Source organism: Eubalaena glacialis, chromosome 3 (assembly GCF_028564815.1).
Source record: "Eubalaena glacialis isolate mEubGla1 chromosome 3, mEubGla1.1.hap2.+ XY, whole genome shotgun sequence".
Taxonomy (NCBI): domain Eukaryota; kingdom Metazoa; phylum Chordata; class Mammalia; order Artiodactyla; family Balaenidae; genus Eubalaena; species Eubalaena glacialis.
This window is the reverse complement of record NC_083718.1, coordinates 191,010,818-191,027,812: the sequence shown is the minus strand read 5'-3', so window position 1 is coordinate 191,027,812 and position 16,995 is coordinate 191,010,818. Positions and strand designations below refer to the sequence as shown.

Genomic DNA, 16,995 nt, shown 5'->3' with positions numbered 1-16,995 from the left:
CAAGGTGGCAGATGGAATTAAGGTTGCTAATCAGCTGTCCTGGAGACACGGAGATTGTCCTGGATGGTGGAGGGGGCCCAGTGTAACCACAACAGTCCTTATGAGTGAAAGAGAGGCAGGAGTGATTAATCAGGGTCAAAGAGAGACGTGGAAATGCTATATTGAATCTGCCTCTGAAGATGGAGGACGGAGCCAAAGGTGCCGCTGCGCCCTGGGAGCCGGCAAAGGTGACGAGGCAGATCCTCTCCCTCGGCCTCCACAGGGGTGCAGCCCAGAGACCTCGACTTCAGCCTGTGAGACCTTTGGACTGCTGATCTCCAGAACTGGATGATACTAACTTCATGCTACTTTAAGCAACTAAGCTTATGATAATTTGTTATAACAACAGTAGGAAAGTAATATGCTCCTTATCTGTAATTTGTCATACATCACGCTTTTTATTTTGTCTTGTTATCTGTTGATCTATGTCTGTGCCAACGTCATACTGTGCTAGTTACTATAATTTTGCTGTTAAGCTTGCAAGTCAAGAAAGGGGAAGCCTCTCTTCTTCAAAATTGCCTTGGCTATTCTTGAATATGTAATTTTTTAATTTAACAAAAAGAATATATCTTAAAAGAAAATAAACACAGTACAGAAGGGAGATGCTTTCTAGGCTCAGGGCATGAGCCAAGACTCAAAGTCGTGAAACGACGACATGTTTAGTGAATCACACGCAGCGCGAAGCAGCCAGGAAAACTTTCAAAACCACTGGACGATCAGCCCTGGGGTGGATGATTTCAGTAGCCTAGAAACCATTAACAGCAGGCAAAGCCTTCTACTTCTGACCAGATTTTCCCTCCCATCTGAAACAAAAATTTTTTAACAGAATATATAAAACAACAGTCTTTAAGACATTGGAATTCAGGCAGGAAAGGATCCTGAGGAACTGGAAACAAAAGAAGTAAACCCTCCAATTGTCCTCACATCACAGTGTTGAGTGATTCTGCAGACTGCAGTGCAGGGAGGGGGAACCCAGAAAGTGCACAGTGGGGCCCTGATCTGAAGACCAAGCTGAGAGTCCAAGGAGACCAAGGAAGCTGGAGTTTGCAGGGCTGAACACAGACAGGAGGGGTGCACAGAGAAGGAGCTCCAGCCACTTAGAAGGTCCCTCTAGGATGTAGTAGATCACTGATGAGGAAACTACCCAAGGATGGGCAAAGAACCACCCGAAAAATTAGAAGGACCAGTACCCAGGGCTCACCCGAGGCCAGAAAGAAGCCGTTCTCACAGACTGGTAAACCTCATAATTCAGGGACATCAGGCAGAGTAACAAAAGGGGTCTTGTCACCTAGTGAGGAATAATTAGCCCTAAACTAAATGCTGATCTGGTCCCATCTAACAAATCTTAAGGGCAAGACCCAAAATGACCAAACCGTTTCCAAAGCTCAAGAGTATTTATCAACTACAAAAATATTCAGTCCCCAAAAGGAGAAAACTCACAATAACTGGAATCCAGTTAAAAAAATTATGAATATAAAGAAGCAGGAAAATACAACCCAAATTAGGACAAAAATCAATCAATCAAAACTAATCCAGAACTGACCAAGATATTAGAATTGGCAAACAAAGATATTAAAGTAGGGATAAACTTTGTAACATTATCTCCAGATTTTGGTAACTTGAAACTAAACCAAGTTAAAATGAGAATTCACTCACTATCTGGGTCACTATCTGGGTCATTTCAAATAGGGTAAAATACTGGAACATTAACTGCTGGGCAGGTCTAAGAGGTCTACCTACCTCTGCCTTCTTTGGAGAGGAAGACTAAAGCATAAGCCTGTCAGTGGTTGTGCAGGTATTTCCCATGTTCAAGAAGCAACAGGAAACACTGAACATAGAGGACAGAAAAAGACCCTGAGAGAACTTCTGGAGATGAAAACTACAGTATCTGTGATGAAAACTACACTGGATGGGATTCATGGCAGATCAGACACTGCAGAAGAAAAGATGAGTGACCCTGAAGGTGCAGCAATAGGAATGATCTAGGACGGGACACAGAGAGAAAAGACCACAAATAGAAGTGAGGCTTGCTGCCTGATACATGCGTAATTGGGGGCCCTAAGGGAGAAGAGAGAGGAGGACAGAAGAAGGAATGATCAAAATTGTTCCAACTGTGATTTAAAAAACCCAGAGATCCAAGAAGTTCCGTGAACCCCAAGCAAAAACTCAGTTAAAGGACAATTCTGGGAAACAGAGGCAGCGGCAGACTAGGCTTTAAATCTCCTCCAAGGCCCTCATGAGAACAGACAGGGCAGCTGGGAGAGCAAACCCAAAGCCCACAGCCACACTGACAGTAGGTCAGGCCGGAGAAGCCAACAGGGTCATCCCATCCTGGTTGACAATTAGATTAGACTAGATGCTGTTTCCAGTGCCATAACTACATCAAAATTCAACACCGGAAATTTCCTTTCCAGAAAAGGTAATTATATTCTTCCCTTAACGACAGCTGTATGGGTTTCTTCTCTAAGAAAATGATCTATTCAGACATTTCTAAGGACCAGGGTAAACTGTATTTATTACTTTAAACTGGGTTTATTACATTTCACTACTGTCCTTTTGAGTTACTTAATCAAAAAATCACAAAATATACATATTTTTATAATCTAGGATACTATCTTTCTTTCATACTTATATTTCTTAGAGGTTCGTACTTGTTTTATTTTTAGAACGTAACTACGAACATATGCCAAAGAAGGGAAGATACTAGATTTAAAGAAGGGAATGGGTTAGAAATAAATTTGACTCTGTTTAATATTTTTAACTATATATTCTATGCTTTCAATGCATTCAACTTTATCAGATAAAATTGGAAATTTATTCTAAACTGACTCTGATGGAAAACACATGCCTACCACCCACCACTGCAAGGGATTCTAGCAGATATTCTGGCAATTCCTCAAGTATAAGTGGTGCTGTACATTCCAGTACCACTTATATAAGATGAGATTATTAATGTACACACTGGTGGTAAACAACAATCCTGAGAACAGTCTGGTAAGTACAATATTCAAAACTACAAAGAACAAAACAATTAAAACCATCAAATGTACTGCCTTTCGGGGAAGAAGGAAAATACTTAATAATGTGCTTTGTCCCAAAGCAATCAACTATTAAGTTTTAGTACCTGAATATTTTTAAATATCTCGGAAAATCCTGGAAGGTCACAAAGATGGAGGCCAGCACATCAAGTTCTAGGCCAGAGAAACAAGTGTGCTGCTTCCACCAACTGTAAGATTAAATTCAGCAAGACCGGGACTTCCCTGGTGGTCCAGTGGTTAAGACTCCGTGCTCCCAATGCAGGGGGCCTGGGATCGATCCCTGGTCAGGGAACTAGATCCCACATGCATGCCGCAACTAAAAGTTCTCATGCCACAACTAAGGAGCCCGAGAGTCGCAACTAAGGAGCCTGCCTGCCACAACTAAGACCCAGCGCAACCAAATAAATATTTTTAAAATAAACCAGTAAATTCAACAAGACCAGTTTCCAAAAACTAGAATCTCAACTCATAAAAAACCACTCCCAAATGACAGACTCACTGGTGCCTTTGCACCAGCACCCAGGACCTGCTGCCCAAGAGACACTGCCCAGCCCTCCATGGACGCCCAGCAGTGTCCATCAGAGGAAATCCATCTGGATGGAGGATGGTTGGACACTAAGCTCCCCTCTACAGCTTACACTTTTGTTCATTCCCTACCTTTCTGACTTTCTAAGAACCTAACTGCCCATGATCTAGAACGTTCTTTCAGCCAGCGAGATCCCTAGAAGCCGAGAGTCAAGGGCTCAATGCTCTTTCAACTCTCCTCCTAACCTCCTCCTCTTCCCGCCACAGGTGGGATTCCCCACCAGGACACTAGCTGCCTGTCCTTGGGAATAAACTAAGAGGCCCTGAACACAAGGTACCAGCCTCAGCAGAAAGTGCTGGTGTAGCCAACGCAAAGCTGACAGCCGTGGTCACACGTGGGGACGCCACCACCCACAGGAAGGACATCACTCTGCTGACAGCCCTCGATCCCTTTCTTAAAGCCACGCCCTGAGGTCATGGCCTCCCCACTCTCAGACTGTGCTCCAAAGGAGTAGAAAGCACTTTTTAAAAACAGCAAACTCATGGCTACATTAACAGTGCAAAATAAAGCTGGCAGTCCTTGGCTTTCAGCCAGCCTCTGATTCTTGAGCCCTGTATCTGCAGGGCACCCACGTGATGTGTCCCTTTAAGGGTCACCAACAGACCTCCCCAGGCCCTCGGTCAGGGAGCTGCAAGCAACAGAGCTGACTCGTGGCTGAAGCACAAAGTGCTGGGCCACGCTTCATCACTGCCCAGTTCTACACCTCTGTATTCAGCAAAAACTCAACCAACTGATTCAAATTAAAGCAATCTGCAGTAAGTATCTGATAAATGTTGCTGTACTGGGCACAGATGGAGCTGTGCCATGAGCTGGAAGACTCAGCTCTCTACACACACTTACTTGAAGGGGAGGTGGGTGGCTTCCTGGAAGGCCGCTGCTCTGCCTTGGGGCGAATGGCGTGCTCCACGGGCGTGTCCGGGTGTCCTTCAGGGCTCAGTGAGTACTGGAACTGGACTGTCCCCGACTCCACCTGCTTCACCTGCAATCGACCACAACAAGAGCGGTGACGGCCACGCTCCCTTCATCAGCACCCTTCGGTTAGAACAACTCAACCAGGAACAGTTCGCCCGGCCCTAAGACGACCAATGAGAATCAGAACCCCAGGAGACCACCATCACAAGAGCACCCTCACCAAGCAGAGATCACAGCACTGCCGCTCCAGTTCGAATGCGTTTTTTAATTAACCTATGTTATGCTGACTGTTTCCCTTTTGGTGTATAGTTCTTTGAGTTTTAACACATGTAACCACCACCACAGCCAGGGTACGGAACAGCCCCACCACCCAAAACATTCCCTCACTGCCTCCTTGTACACCGTCCCGCCAACACCCAACCCCGCAATCTACCCCTCTCTTTTGTCATATAAATGGGATCACATGCTATACAACCTTTGAGACTGGCTTCTTTCACTCCCTGCGATACTGATGAGACTCTCCCGGGCCATAGTGTGTACCCACAGCCCGTTCCTTTTTGTTGCCGAGCAGTTTTCTATTGTATGATGCACCCCGGCGTACTTATCCATTCACCCATTTAGGAACATTCGGGCTGTTTCCAGCTTGAGTGGTTATAAATAGAGCTGCTAGGAACACTGGTATACATATTTCTGTGTGACATAAGTTTTCATTCCCATAAGGTTCACTTCTCTACAAGTAGGATTGCTGGGTCATATGGTATGTGTATATTTAATTTTACAGGAAACTGCTAAACTGTGACTTGCTTCTGGACTCTATTCCGTTCCATTCATCTATGTGTCAACGCCTTTACCAACAGCACTTTATCGTGATTACCGTAGCTTTTATGAAAGTCTTGAAATTGTGTAGTATGAATCCTGCAGCTTTATCGTTCTTTTCAAAATTGTTTTGACTCTAATTCCTTTGCTTTTCTGTATAAACTTTAGAATCAGCTTGTCTATATATACAAAAAAATCATGTAAGGATTTTGATTGAAATTGCATTAGACCTATAGGTCAATTTGGGGAGAATTTATATCTTTACTATGTTGAAACAGTCTTCCAATCCATAAAGATGTCTCTCCATTTATTTAGGTCTTCTTTGACTCAGCCTTTGTAAATAATGCTGTTTTTTAGATTTTGCTTTCCATCTGTTGTTAGTGTAAAGACATGTGATTGATTTTTCTATCTTGACCTCCTGTTGTATCCTGCAATCTCCCTAAACTTGTTTATTCTAGGAGCTTTTGGTAAATCCCTTGAGATTTTCCACACAGAAAATCATGTTGTCTGCAAATAAGATTTGTTCCTTCCTTTCCAATCTGTATGGTTTTTAAATTTTGTTTTCTTGTTTTATTGCGCTGGTTAGAACTTCCAGTACAATGTTGAATAAGATGTTGAATACTATGTATGGGCACCCTTCACTTGCTCCTGGTCTACGGGGAAAAGAATTCAATCTTTCACCATTAAGTGTGATGCTAACTAAAGGATTTTTGTAGATACTCTTATCAAGCTGAGGAAGTTCCTCTTTATTCCTGTTTGCTCAGTTTTTGTTGTAAATGGACGTTGAATTTTGTCAAATGCTTCTTCTGCATCAATTGTTATGATCATACGTTTTTCCTTCTTTAGGCTGTGACTATGATGAATTACATATTTTTGACTTTCAAATAGAAAATAGCCTTGCATTCCTGAGATAACCCCCAACTTGGTCATGGTGTATTATTCTTTTTCCATATTGTTGGATCCAATTTGCTAATATTTTGTTGAGTATTTTGCATCTAAGTTCATGAGGCTTATGTATCCATAGTTTTCTTTTCTTGTACTGCCTTTTTCTGGTTTTGATATCAGAGTAATGCAGGCCTTGTTATATGAACTGGGAATTGCTCCTATCTATCCTACTTTCTGGAAGAGAATGTATAAAATCAGTGTTATTTTTCCTCAAAGGAAAAAATGTTTAGGACAATTTACAGTGAATAGGCCTGGATAGTTATTTTTCAAAAGTTTTTTAACCATGAACTCATTTTCTATAAAGTTATAGGACTACTCAGATTATCTAGTTCATCTTGGGTAAGTTTTGATAGTTTGTTGTTTAAGACAAACTGATCCATCTCATCTAAATTTTCAAGCTTATGGGCATAGAGTTGTTCATAGTATTCCCCTAATATCCTTTTCATACCTGTGTGGTCTGTAGTGGTATCCCTTCTTTCATTCCTATTATTAGTAATTTGTGTCCTCTCTTTTCTTTACTCTTTCAGTCTTGTTAAAGGTTTGTCAATTTTATTGAGCTTTTCAAAGAATCAGTTTTTTATTTCACTGGCTTTCTCTAGTTTTTCCTCTATTGTTTTTCTGTTTTCAGTTTTATTAGTTTCTGCTCTTATCTTTATTACTGACTTTCTTCTGCCTTGCTTTAGGTTTATTTTCCTCTTCTTTTTCTAGTTTCTAAAAGTGGAAGATTAGATTATTGATTTGAGACTTTTCTCTGTTATTATATAAGCACTTAACGCTATAAATTTCCATGTAAGCACACTTTAGCTGCACCCTACAAATTCTGATATGTTGTATTTTCATTTTTGTTCAGTTCAAAATATCTTCTATATTTTCTTGAGGCTTCCTCTCTAACTTATGGATTTAGAAGTGTATCAATTTCCAAGTGTTTCTAATTTTTTATGTTATCTTTGTTATTGGTTTCTAGTTTAATTCCATTATGATTGCAGAATATACCTTGTGTAATTTCAGTTCTTTTAAAATTAAAGCTTGTTTTATGATCCAGGATATGGTCTATCTTGGTGAATGTTCCATGTGCACTTGAAAAGAATGTGTATCCTGCTGTTGTTGGGTGGAGCGTTCCATAAAGGTCATTTAGATCCAGATGCTTAATGATATTGTTCATTTCTATATGTTGGTGATTTTCTATCTACACGTTTATAGTTTACTCCAAGAGGAGTGTTGAAATCTCCAACTACAACTGTTAATTTTTCTATTTCTTCTTTCTGCGCTATTAGTTTTTTGCATTTTGAAGCTCTATGTTAGATGCACACACTTTTAGTATTGTATGTCTTCTTGGTGAATTGACTCTTTTATGATATGTAATATCCCTCTTAATTTCTAGCAATTTCTTTTGCTCCAAAGTCTACTTTGTCTGGTATTAATATAGCTACTCCAGTTATCTTTTGAATAGTGTTTGCACAGAACGGTTTTCCATCCTCTTACTTTTGACCTACTACATCATTGTATTTGAAGTGAGTTCCTGGTAAACAGCATACAGTTGGACCTTGAGTTTTTATGCCACCTGACAACTTCCGTCTTGACGTTGGTGTGTTCAGACTATTTATATGTCCTGTAATTATTGGTGTGCCTGGATTCAGAACTATCATTTTATTATGATTTGTTCCCTATGTTTTTCATTCCTGTTTCCCCTGTCTTGCCTTATTTTGAATTATTCCATTTTATCTATCTATTGGGTTTCTCACTGTCTCTTTGTATCTTATTTTTAGTGACTGCTCTGGGGTTTACAATGTAAATAGTTAACTTTTCACAATCTACTCAAAATCTATATTTTATTACTGCAAGTGGAACGTAGAAACCTTATCACCCTACAGGTCTCTTTACCCGCCCCCTTTGTATTATAGCTGTCTTACCTATTATACCTACATATCTTAAAAATCCTATCAGACACTGCTATACTTTTTGCTTCAACCATCAAACATATTTTAAAGAACTCAAAAGGAGGAGAATACTATATTATAGTTAACATTTTTGATGTTCTTCCTTCATTCCTGATGTACCAAGTTTTCATCTGGTATCATTTCTCTTCTGTCTGAAGAAATTCCTTTAGCAATTCTCTTAGAGCATGTCTCCTGCCAATGAATTCTCTTAGTTTTAGTTCATCTGAGAAAGTCTTTATTTCACCTTCATTCCTGCAGGACTTTTGCTGGAATAGAATGCTGAGTTCTGGGGTCTTTCTGTTACTGCTTTTAAAATGTTGCTCCATTTCCTTCTGGCCCTCATGATTTCTGCTAAGGAACCCACAGATATTCAAATTATTGTCTCTGTGTAAGTAATGCATCATTTTTCTATGGCTGTTTTCAAGACTTTGTCTTTATTTTTTAGCAGTTTGATTATGATGTGTCTGGTTGTGGATTTCTTTGCATTTATGTCTGGGTTCACTGAACCTCTTCAATCTGTAGGTTTAAGTCTTTTGCCAAATTAGAGGAGTTTTCAGCCACTGTGTCTTCAAATGTTTTTTCTGCACAGAACCCTTTCTCTTCTACTGGGACTCTGATGACACAGGTGTTAGCCTTTGTGGTCCTGCCCCACACATCCCTGAGGCTTCGTCCACTGTCTTCCAATCACTTTTCTCTCTGTGGTTCAGACTGGATAAATTCTATTGATTTACCTTGAAGTTCACTGACTGTTTCTTCTGTCATCTCCATTCTGCTATTGAGTCCACCTAGCGAATACTTTACTTTGGCAATTTTATTTTTCAGTTCTAAAACTTCCATTTGCTTCTTCTTTATCTTCCATCTCTTTGTTGAGACTTTCTATCTTTCCCTTTGTTTCAAAAGTGTTCGCTCCGATTTACTGGAGCATTTTTATAATGCCTGCTTTAAAGGCTCTGTCTGATAACTCCAACATTTGTGTCACCTCAGTATTGCTGTCTGTTGAATGTCTTTCCCTTACGAATTGAGATTTTCCTGGTTCTTTGTCAATTAAGTTTAGGTTGTATCATGGACATTCTGAATATCACACTGTAAGATTCTGAGTCTCGTTTAAATCCTATGGAGAACGTTGATATTTTTGTTTAGTCAGGAATCCACCCAGTTGGGTTCAAGCCCCAGTTTCCAACCAGCCTCCTGTGGGTGGTGGTTTCAACACCAGTTCCATTTTCAAAGGCTGTGCAGTGATACTAAGGCCTCTCCTGCATGTGGTCCACCCAGTGGGCAACTCCATCCACAGTCCAGTTCTCAAAGTCTGCGACATGCTGTTTAGGGTCAGATTCAGGCACATGAAGCTGGGGGTTAGCTCAGCATTTCTTAAACAACTTTATGGGGTACTTTCCAAGCTCCTCCCTCTCCAGATCCCCCTAGTTCTTTCCAGTTTCCTGGGGCTCCCCTTCCAATCCTCTGGCCAGACCCCACTCTGCTGCACACCTCTGGCAACAGTACCTGAATGCAAGGCCAAGCAGTGGGGGGGACAGAGTGGGGTTGTTTTTTAAGTGCAGGATTGTATAAAAGAGCTAAAGTTCCCATCTATCATTACTGTAAGACAATATACAATTTCTAAAATTGGTATACTAAGAAATAACAGTAGAAGCATAATATTTAGAAAACAAAGTAAATACCATATGTCACAGCTAAGAGTTGAAAGCGGCTGCCTCTGGAGATATTAATTTTTTTAAAGACAATTATTTGCTCAAGGAAAGAATACAGGAGTTGTTTAAGAAGGAAAACATAATCATATTACACTACTTACCTTCACAGTAAATAATCATAATAACATAAACCACAAAATTTACTTAGTAAAAAATTATAGGATGTTTATAGCATGTATCTTTTTTCTTTAACATCTGCCACTCCTACTCAACTGTAAGTTCCATGGGATTAGAGCAGATACAGGTGCTCAATAAAAAGTCACTGAATGAACAAATAAGATAAAGATCTGACGGGTGCACAGGCAGAGACCAGGCTTACCTAGGTTTCCACCCCTCTGACTGGGTAGATGCTGGCACTGCTACATGAGATGAGAAATACAGGAAGAAGCAGAGTGGCACTTTTAGAGAGCAGGAGAGTGAATCAAGTTTGTGACCAGTGGTAGTTTATTATTTTAGCGAATTATATCTGTTTAGAGTAGTGGTCCTCAACTGGGGGCGACTGTGCCCCCAGAAGAACACATTCAGCTATGTCTGCAGACATTCAGTCTGTCATCACTGGGGGGATGCTGCTGGCATCTAGTGGGAAGAGGCCAGGGACGCTGCTCGACACCTTCCAGCGCCCAGGACAGACCCACAGCAAAGAATTACCTGGCCCCAAACGCTAATAGTGCTGAGGTTGAGAAACCCTGATTAGAAGTGATATTCCTCATGAAAAATGATGGTATTTAATATATTTGTGTCCTTAAGAGAGTCAAACCTTCACAACACTTATGCTCCAATACAGTTTACACACTTAAAAAGCGAAGGAAATGTAGTGGCATGAGAAGGCTAAAATTAAACAGAATAAGGATTTATTTACATACATACATACACACAGAGAGAGAGAGAGAGAATGAGAATGAGAAAATGGCAATGGCTTCAGGATTTCTGATGGCAATTTTATGATAAGGGCTCAAACCAGACCATGCGGGAATGCAGCAAAATGTGGCCCCATAATGAGGGACATTGCTTATAATAAGAAAAGCTGTACAATCAGCTGCTCCCATATTCAGGTTCCCAAAGCATAATCCAAACCATAAATAATAACACAGAAAATAATGTTTGTCACTAGACTCAGCACACGGATGACATACTGATAGAACAGGTCTGGTCCTTCACCTAAGAAAAATTAGACAACTGAGTCCTAAAAGCCTCATGCTTGTGCTGCCGAGACAGGGTGGGTATATTTCAGGAATGTCAGCAGAAGAATCAAACAACACACCCAGGCAAAAACGCTGTCACAACCCATTAGTAGTGTCAGGAAGGACTTGGGACATCAGCCAGAGCAGTGGTGTCACACGGTGTCTGTGGCCCCCAGGTCTCTGCTCCCCACCCCGCAAGGCTGCCAACAGGCCAGTGGAGGCCAGGGGATAAGACCCACACACACACGCTTCCACTGGCCCTGCCCCACTTTTATTTGCTTTCTATACTGGGGATCAGAGAGAGCTTCCTTTCAAAATGGATTTTTTTTTAAGTCCTGCGGTGGTCCCTCCCCTCCAGACACAGCTGGAGAGAGTTGAGGTCCAGTGGGTGTGAGTGACAAGCCACAAAGACCAGCCAGGGCAGTGCCCACCGCCCGGCTCCCATCCCAGCCTTGTGCACACGAGACACAGCCCCCAGTGCACCAAACGTTTCAAGAGGGCCTTTTTATTAAGGGAACCCTCCTACACTGTTGGTGGGAATGTAAGTTGGTGCAGCCACTGTGGAAAACCGTAGAGAGGTTCCTCAGAAAACTAAAAGTAAAATTACCACGTGATCCAGCAATCCCACTCCTGGGCATATATCTGGAGAAAACTCTAATTCAAAAAGACACATCCACCCCAATGTTCACAGCAGCACTATTCACAATAGCCAAGACATGGAAGCAAACTGTCCATGGACAGATGAATGGATAAAGAAGATGTGGTACATATATACAATGGAATACTACTCAGCCATAGAAAAGAACAAAATAATGCCTTTTACAGCAACATGGATGGACCTAGAGATTATCATACTCAGCGAAGTAAGTCAGAAAGAGAAAGACAAATACTGTACGATATCACTTATAGGTGGAATCCAAAATATGATGCAAATGAATCTATCTATGAAACAGAAACAGAATCAGGGACATAGAAAATAGACTGGTGGTTGCCAAGGGGGAGGGGGTTTGGGGGGGGAGTTTGGGATTAGCAGATGCAAACCAGTGTATTTAGAATGGATAAACAACAAGGTCCTACTGTATAGCACAGGGAACTATATTCAATATCCTGTGATAAACCATAATGGGAAAGAATATGAAAAAATGTACGTATATATATGTTAACTGGGTCACTTTGCTGTACAGCAGTAATTAACGCAACATTGTAATTCAACTATACTTCAATAAAAAATAAATTTTAAAAAAAAAGAGGGCTTTTTAAAAAGCACAGAAGTGGATCTCATGGCACCATGTATACAAATAAGAGTCACAGGCCCCGCAGGTCACCTTGAGAGACTGATATATGACCGGGGACATTATAAGACCCCAGATAAAACCGGCCTCAGTGAGTTCACAGCCGACTATGACTCAGAAACCACACTTATTTTTTAAGGGCACAGCCATGATGTGAAAAAACAGTGCTCATGAAACATCAGCAAACATATTTGTCAGCTTCTGATTTTGAAAATGCATGAACTTGCTAGAAGCTCGTAGAAAATAATCATACTTACGGAGCCTCTAACAATTTACCTCTTCGGAGCTCATGCTGGCTGGGGGTACCTTATAGACCAGACAGTGAGAGGGGTTGGGCTGGATCCCACCCTGTAGAGGTAACATCACCCGCCCGGAGCTGGCTTCCAGCACGGGGTTCCAGACAGCCCAGCGCACCATGTGCATACACGCCAGGTTCGACAAGGAGGTGACCGAAGCTGCCTGGAATGGAAACAAAGCACATCGGTCATGAGTCATTACCAAGCCCACTTGGGTGGGGGAAATCAACAGTGCTTTCCTGGTAAAATTTCACTAGAGGGCAGTGTAGCAAGGCAGGGGGTCATCACAAAAGAAAGAACCGCCACAGGAGGAGGACACGGCATCACCTCAGTGGCTCACAGAGAGCAGGGAAGCCAGCCTCCGGTTCTGGGACCCCACCCCCCTAACCAGGACCCTCTTGAAGACCAACACCATCTTTATGACTCCTCCTCTTCCTGTAGGATCTTCCTGCAGGTTTTCAAACACTCTGTGCCTTACCAACATCTACCCAAATCCATGAATAAAACACCAGGAACGGCACTTTGTGTTAGTGATGAGACACGTTGTAAAATGATGAAGAAAACACGTGGATATTGGGAGATTGGGATTGACATATACACACTACTAAGTATAAAATAGATAACTAAGGGACTTCCCTGGTGGTGCAGTGGTTAAGAATCCGCCTGCCAATGCAGGGGACACAGGTTCGAGCCCTGGTCTGGGAAGATCCCACATGCCGCGGAGCAACTAAGCCCGTGTGCCACAACTACTGAGCCTGCGCTCTAGAGCCCGTGGGCCACAACTACTGAGCCCGTGTGCCATAACTACTGAAGCCCGTGCGCCTAGAGCCCGTGCTCCGCAACAAAGAGTAGCCCCCGCTCACCACAACTAGAGAAAGCCCGCGTGCAGCAATGAAGACCCAATGCAGCCAAAAATAAATAAATAAATAAAATGAAAAAAATAATAATAAAAAAAATAAAATAGATAACTAATGAGAACCTAATGTACAGCACAGGGAACTCTACTCAGTGCTCTGTGGTGACCTAAATGGGAAGGAAATCCAAAAACGAAGGGATATATGTATACATATAGCTGATTCACTTTGCTGTACAGCAGAAACTAACACAACATTGTAAAGCAACTATACTCCAATACAAATTAATTAAAAAAAAAAGAATACACACGGATATTCAATTTAGGGTTATTAGCACACAGTTTCTCCCCCAAAGTTTCAGCTCCTAATGTTATGTTCTATCTATGTAACTTATGTGTAATTAGGAAATCAGTCAGGCTGAATGTTACGTGCTGTTCCTTCTTTCACTGTCTCTATCATTGGCCAGATGCAAGGGAAGAGGACCCTAGGACACCCCAGAATTAGCCTCCACGTTCAAACAAAGCCATTTTCACAAATACGGCTTCAGGGCTTGATTCAGTAGTGTTTTAAAGAAACCACTTTCATCCACTTATTCAAAAAGCAGCAAGAGGGACTTCCCTGGAGGTCATGTGGTTAAGACTTCACCTTCCAATGCAGGGGGTGCAGGTTCGATCCCTGGTCGGGGAGATAAGATCCCACATGGCTCACGGCCAAAAAACCAAAACATAAAACAGAAGCAATATTGTAGCAAAATTCAATGAAGACTTTAAAAATGGTCCAAAAAAAAAAAAAAAGCAGCAAGAATAAAGCAGAACTCGGAGTGGGCCGTGGTCGGGTCCTGAAATTCCTGCTCGGCTGGGCAGCAAGACTTGTGATCCACCCCATTATGGCAGCTTCAGAGACAACGGCTCTGCCCCAGGCCCTGAATGGCAGATTCTGCAGGTTCCCTGGCACATCGGTTCCCCCAGGAAGGCCATTTCGCCGCCAGAGGACACGGGGCACTTGGCGACACCAGGTGAGACTGGAGCCCAGGAACAGCGCTTTCTACCCCAAGAGCCCAGCGGCACTAACCGCAGTCAGACTGACAGCCGGGACTCGGGGCAGCAGCCACGCCCGCCTCTGCCCCACAATTCCCAGCCTCGGTGGTAATGCTGCGGAGAAGCCACCCAAAGGCAGCAGGTGTAAAATGCAACGTGGCCACAGCATCTCCCTCCCTGGGAGGACGAGAGCAAAGGACCGCGTGGCGCCTCACTGTCGCCGGGCAGCCGAGGGAGCCAATGGCCCTCCGTCCCTCTTGACCACCGGCTGCACGCACTAACCCAGCCGCCCCCAAACTCAGGCCGTGGTCACAGGGAGGCTGACAGCCTGCAAGGAGGGGGCCTCGGACTCTCGGAAGGAATGGAAGCCCAAGCCTGCCTGTGATGGTGCAGAGCATGGTCCCAAAGGAAAGGCGATGCCAACGGGGACCCTCTGACCCGAGCTGTGTCTGGGGCCATGGAGGCAGGGAAGGCTCCAGCGGTGTGCCCGGGGCTCCCCACGGACCCTGCTCATGTGGCTGGACACGGGTGAGCTGTGTGCCACTGTCACAGCCAGGACTTGACTGCACTCAGGTAAAGGGCAGATCGTCACACACACACACACAAAAGGACTCTGGCTGGAATCCAGCACAGGCGGCTTGATGGCCAACTGGCTCAAACCACAGCAGAGGGCGTGCACGAGGGGACCCCAATACAGAACAGGAAGCGTGTATTTCATCCAAGTCAGTGTTCCCAGACTGTTCCAGATGATATCCCATCCCGTTATATCCTTTATATCCACGTGGGGGAACATCCAGAATCAGTGTCTGGTTGTGAATTAATCTCTCTTTCCTGAGGCCCCCTCGTAACTGGACCTCACACCACCCACTTCAGCTTATTCTGATTCTTTACTGGAGCCAAACTTCAGACCATGGGTTAGGATACCACCACATGAGCAAGGATTTGGGTCCCTGTCAACTCAATGAGAAAAAAACAACCCACATCCTGGAAGTACAAGCAAAGAATCAGCCAAGTTAAGAATCCTAAGAGTCTGATTCTGTGCCATAACTTTCAATGTTTGTCAAATACAAAGACGGCGGCGGTCTGCCCTTCCCATCCCGTTAGCCACTGACAGGATAAAACGGTACTGAACAACTACAGTGTATCAGGGAAAAGTTGATATAAGTCTATTGCTTTTTAAAAATAAATTATAAATGTATTAGCAAAACTGGCCACTAAAAAAACTATAAGGATTCAATACTACCTAGACTGCGTTTGCAAACAGCCGTCTCCCAAAAAATTCATAAGTTTATTACAGGATCAAAATGAAAATAAAACACGTGCCCCCATTTTCATGCTATTTGTGCAACCCCTTCTGGCTTAACCTTTCAAATGCGGTGACTGATGCCCAGCTTCGGTTTCACACACCTTTTGATTTTCTCGTCCTCAGTCTGCACAGCACTCCTCTGTGTAAGGCAGCTGTCAGTTACACAAACATCCACTTCCCACACTTTGTTTTAACAGCCCAGCAACAAAACCTAGAAGAGGCAGGAAGGATCCTCCCCCGAGCCTCCAGAAGGAACAAGGCTCTCCCGACGCCTCGATTTTGGCCCAGCAGATTCTGGACCCAGAACTGACTGAGAGAGAATAAATGTCTGTTGTTTTAAGCCAAGTAGTTTGTGGCGATTTGTTCAGGCCGCCCCAGGAGGAACCCCCTCGGCCTCTGTCCTCAGACCAACTCAGAAATCCCTTCGCGGCAGGTAAAACTTCAGGTTATTTCACGAGGTTGATTTTCTTTTAGATCTTCAGTGAGACCTAATTCCTCCTGCCGGGGGCCCCTGTCACCCACTGAGCCCCCTCCATGCTAACTCTGGTCACCGCAGCCCAAGGCCCAGAAACACACTGCAGAGGTGACAGGGAACCCATGGGGTTGGGGGAGGTCCCCTGGCCCTGAGGCCACCTCCCGAGACAGAGCTGGGCCCGAGGGCCAGACCCTGGATGCGGGCAGCCACGCTGGGGCCCCTGGTGAGCACAAATGAGAAAAGCAAACTGTTGTGTCAGAACGTGTCCAAATGTCCCCGACAGCACACCCATCACAGAGGCTGTGGTGACCGAGAGTCACAGAGAGAGATTTAGGAAGCACGGGACAGATGGAGGAATGGGGCAGAAGGCAGCCCGGCCTGGGCCAGGCACAGGTCTGTTCTGGGGTGTCCATCACATGCACTGGCCCATGTGACCCTCTGCATCGTCCGCGAATGCTGTCCACGGAGGGAGGGCCAAGGCCCAGCCCAGCGGCACAGACCAAGGAGCATGCACCCACCTACGAGCCGGGCCGGTCCACATTGGCATCCGGCGGCTCTGAGGTCTCAGAGCTGGG

General features: G+C 43.7%; 1 protein-coding gene across 4 annotated transcripts in view; it reads right to left on the bottom strand.

The window, feature by feature from the left end:
* The window catches only part of NPHP4 (nephrocystin 4), a 137,249-nt gene that overhangs the window by 53,319 nt on the left and 66,935 nt on the right, over positions 1 to 16,995 (bottom strand). For all 4 annotated transcript variants that reach the window (XM_061185072.1, XM_061185073.1, XM_061185074.1 and 1 more), the window contains exons 12-13: positions 12,729 to 12,911; positions 4,504 to 4,642 (exon numbers count right to left, since the gene is read on the bottom strand). In XM_061185072.1, the coding sequence (XP_061041055.1) occupies positions 4,504 to 4,642; positions 12,729 to 12,911 (322 nt within the window). The remainder of the gene's footprint in view (positions 1 to 4,503; positions 4,643 to 12,728; positions 12,912 to 16,995) is intronic.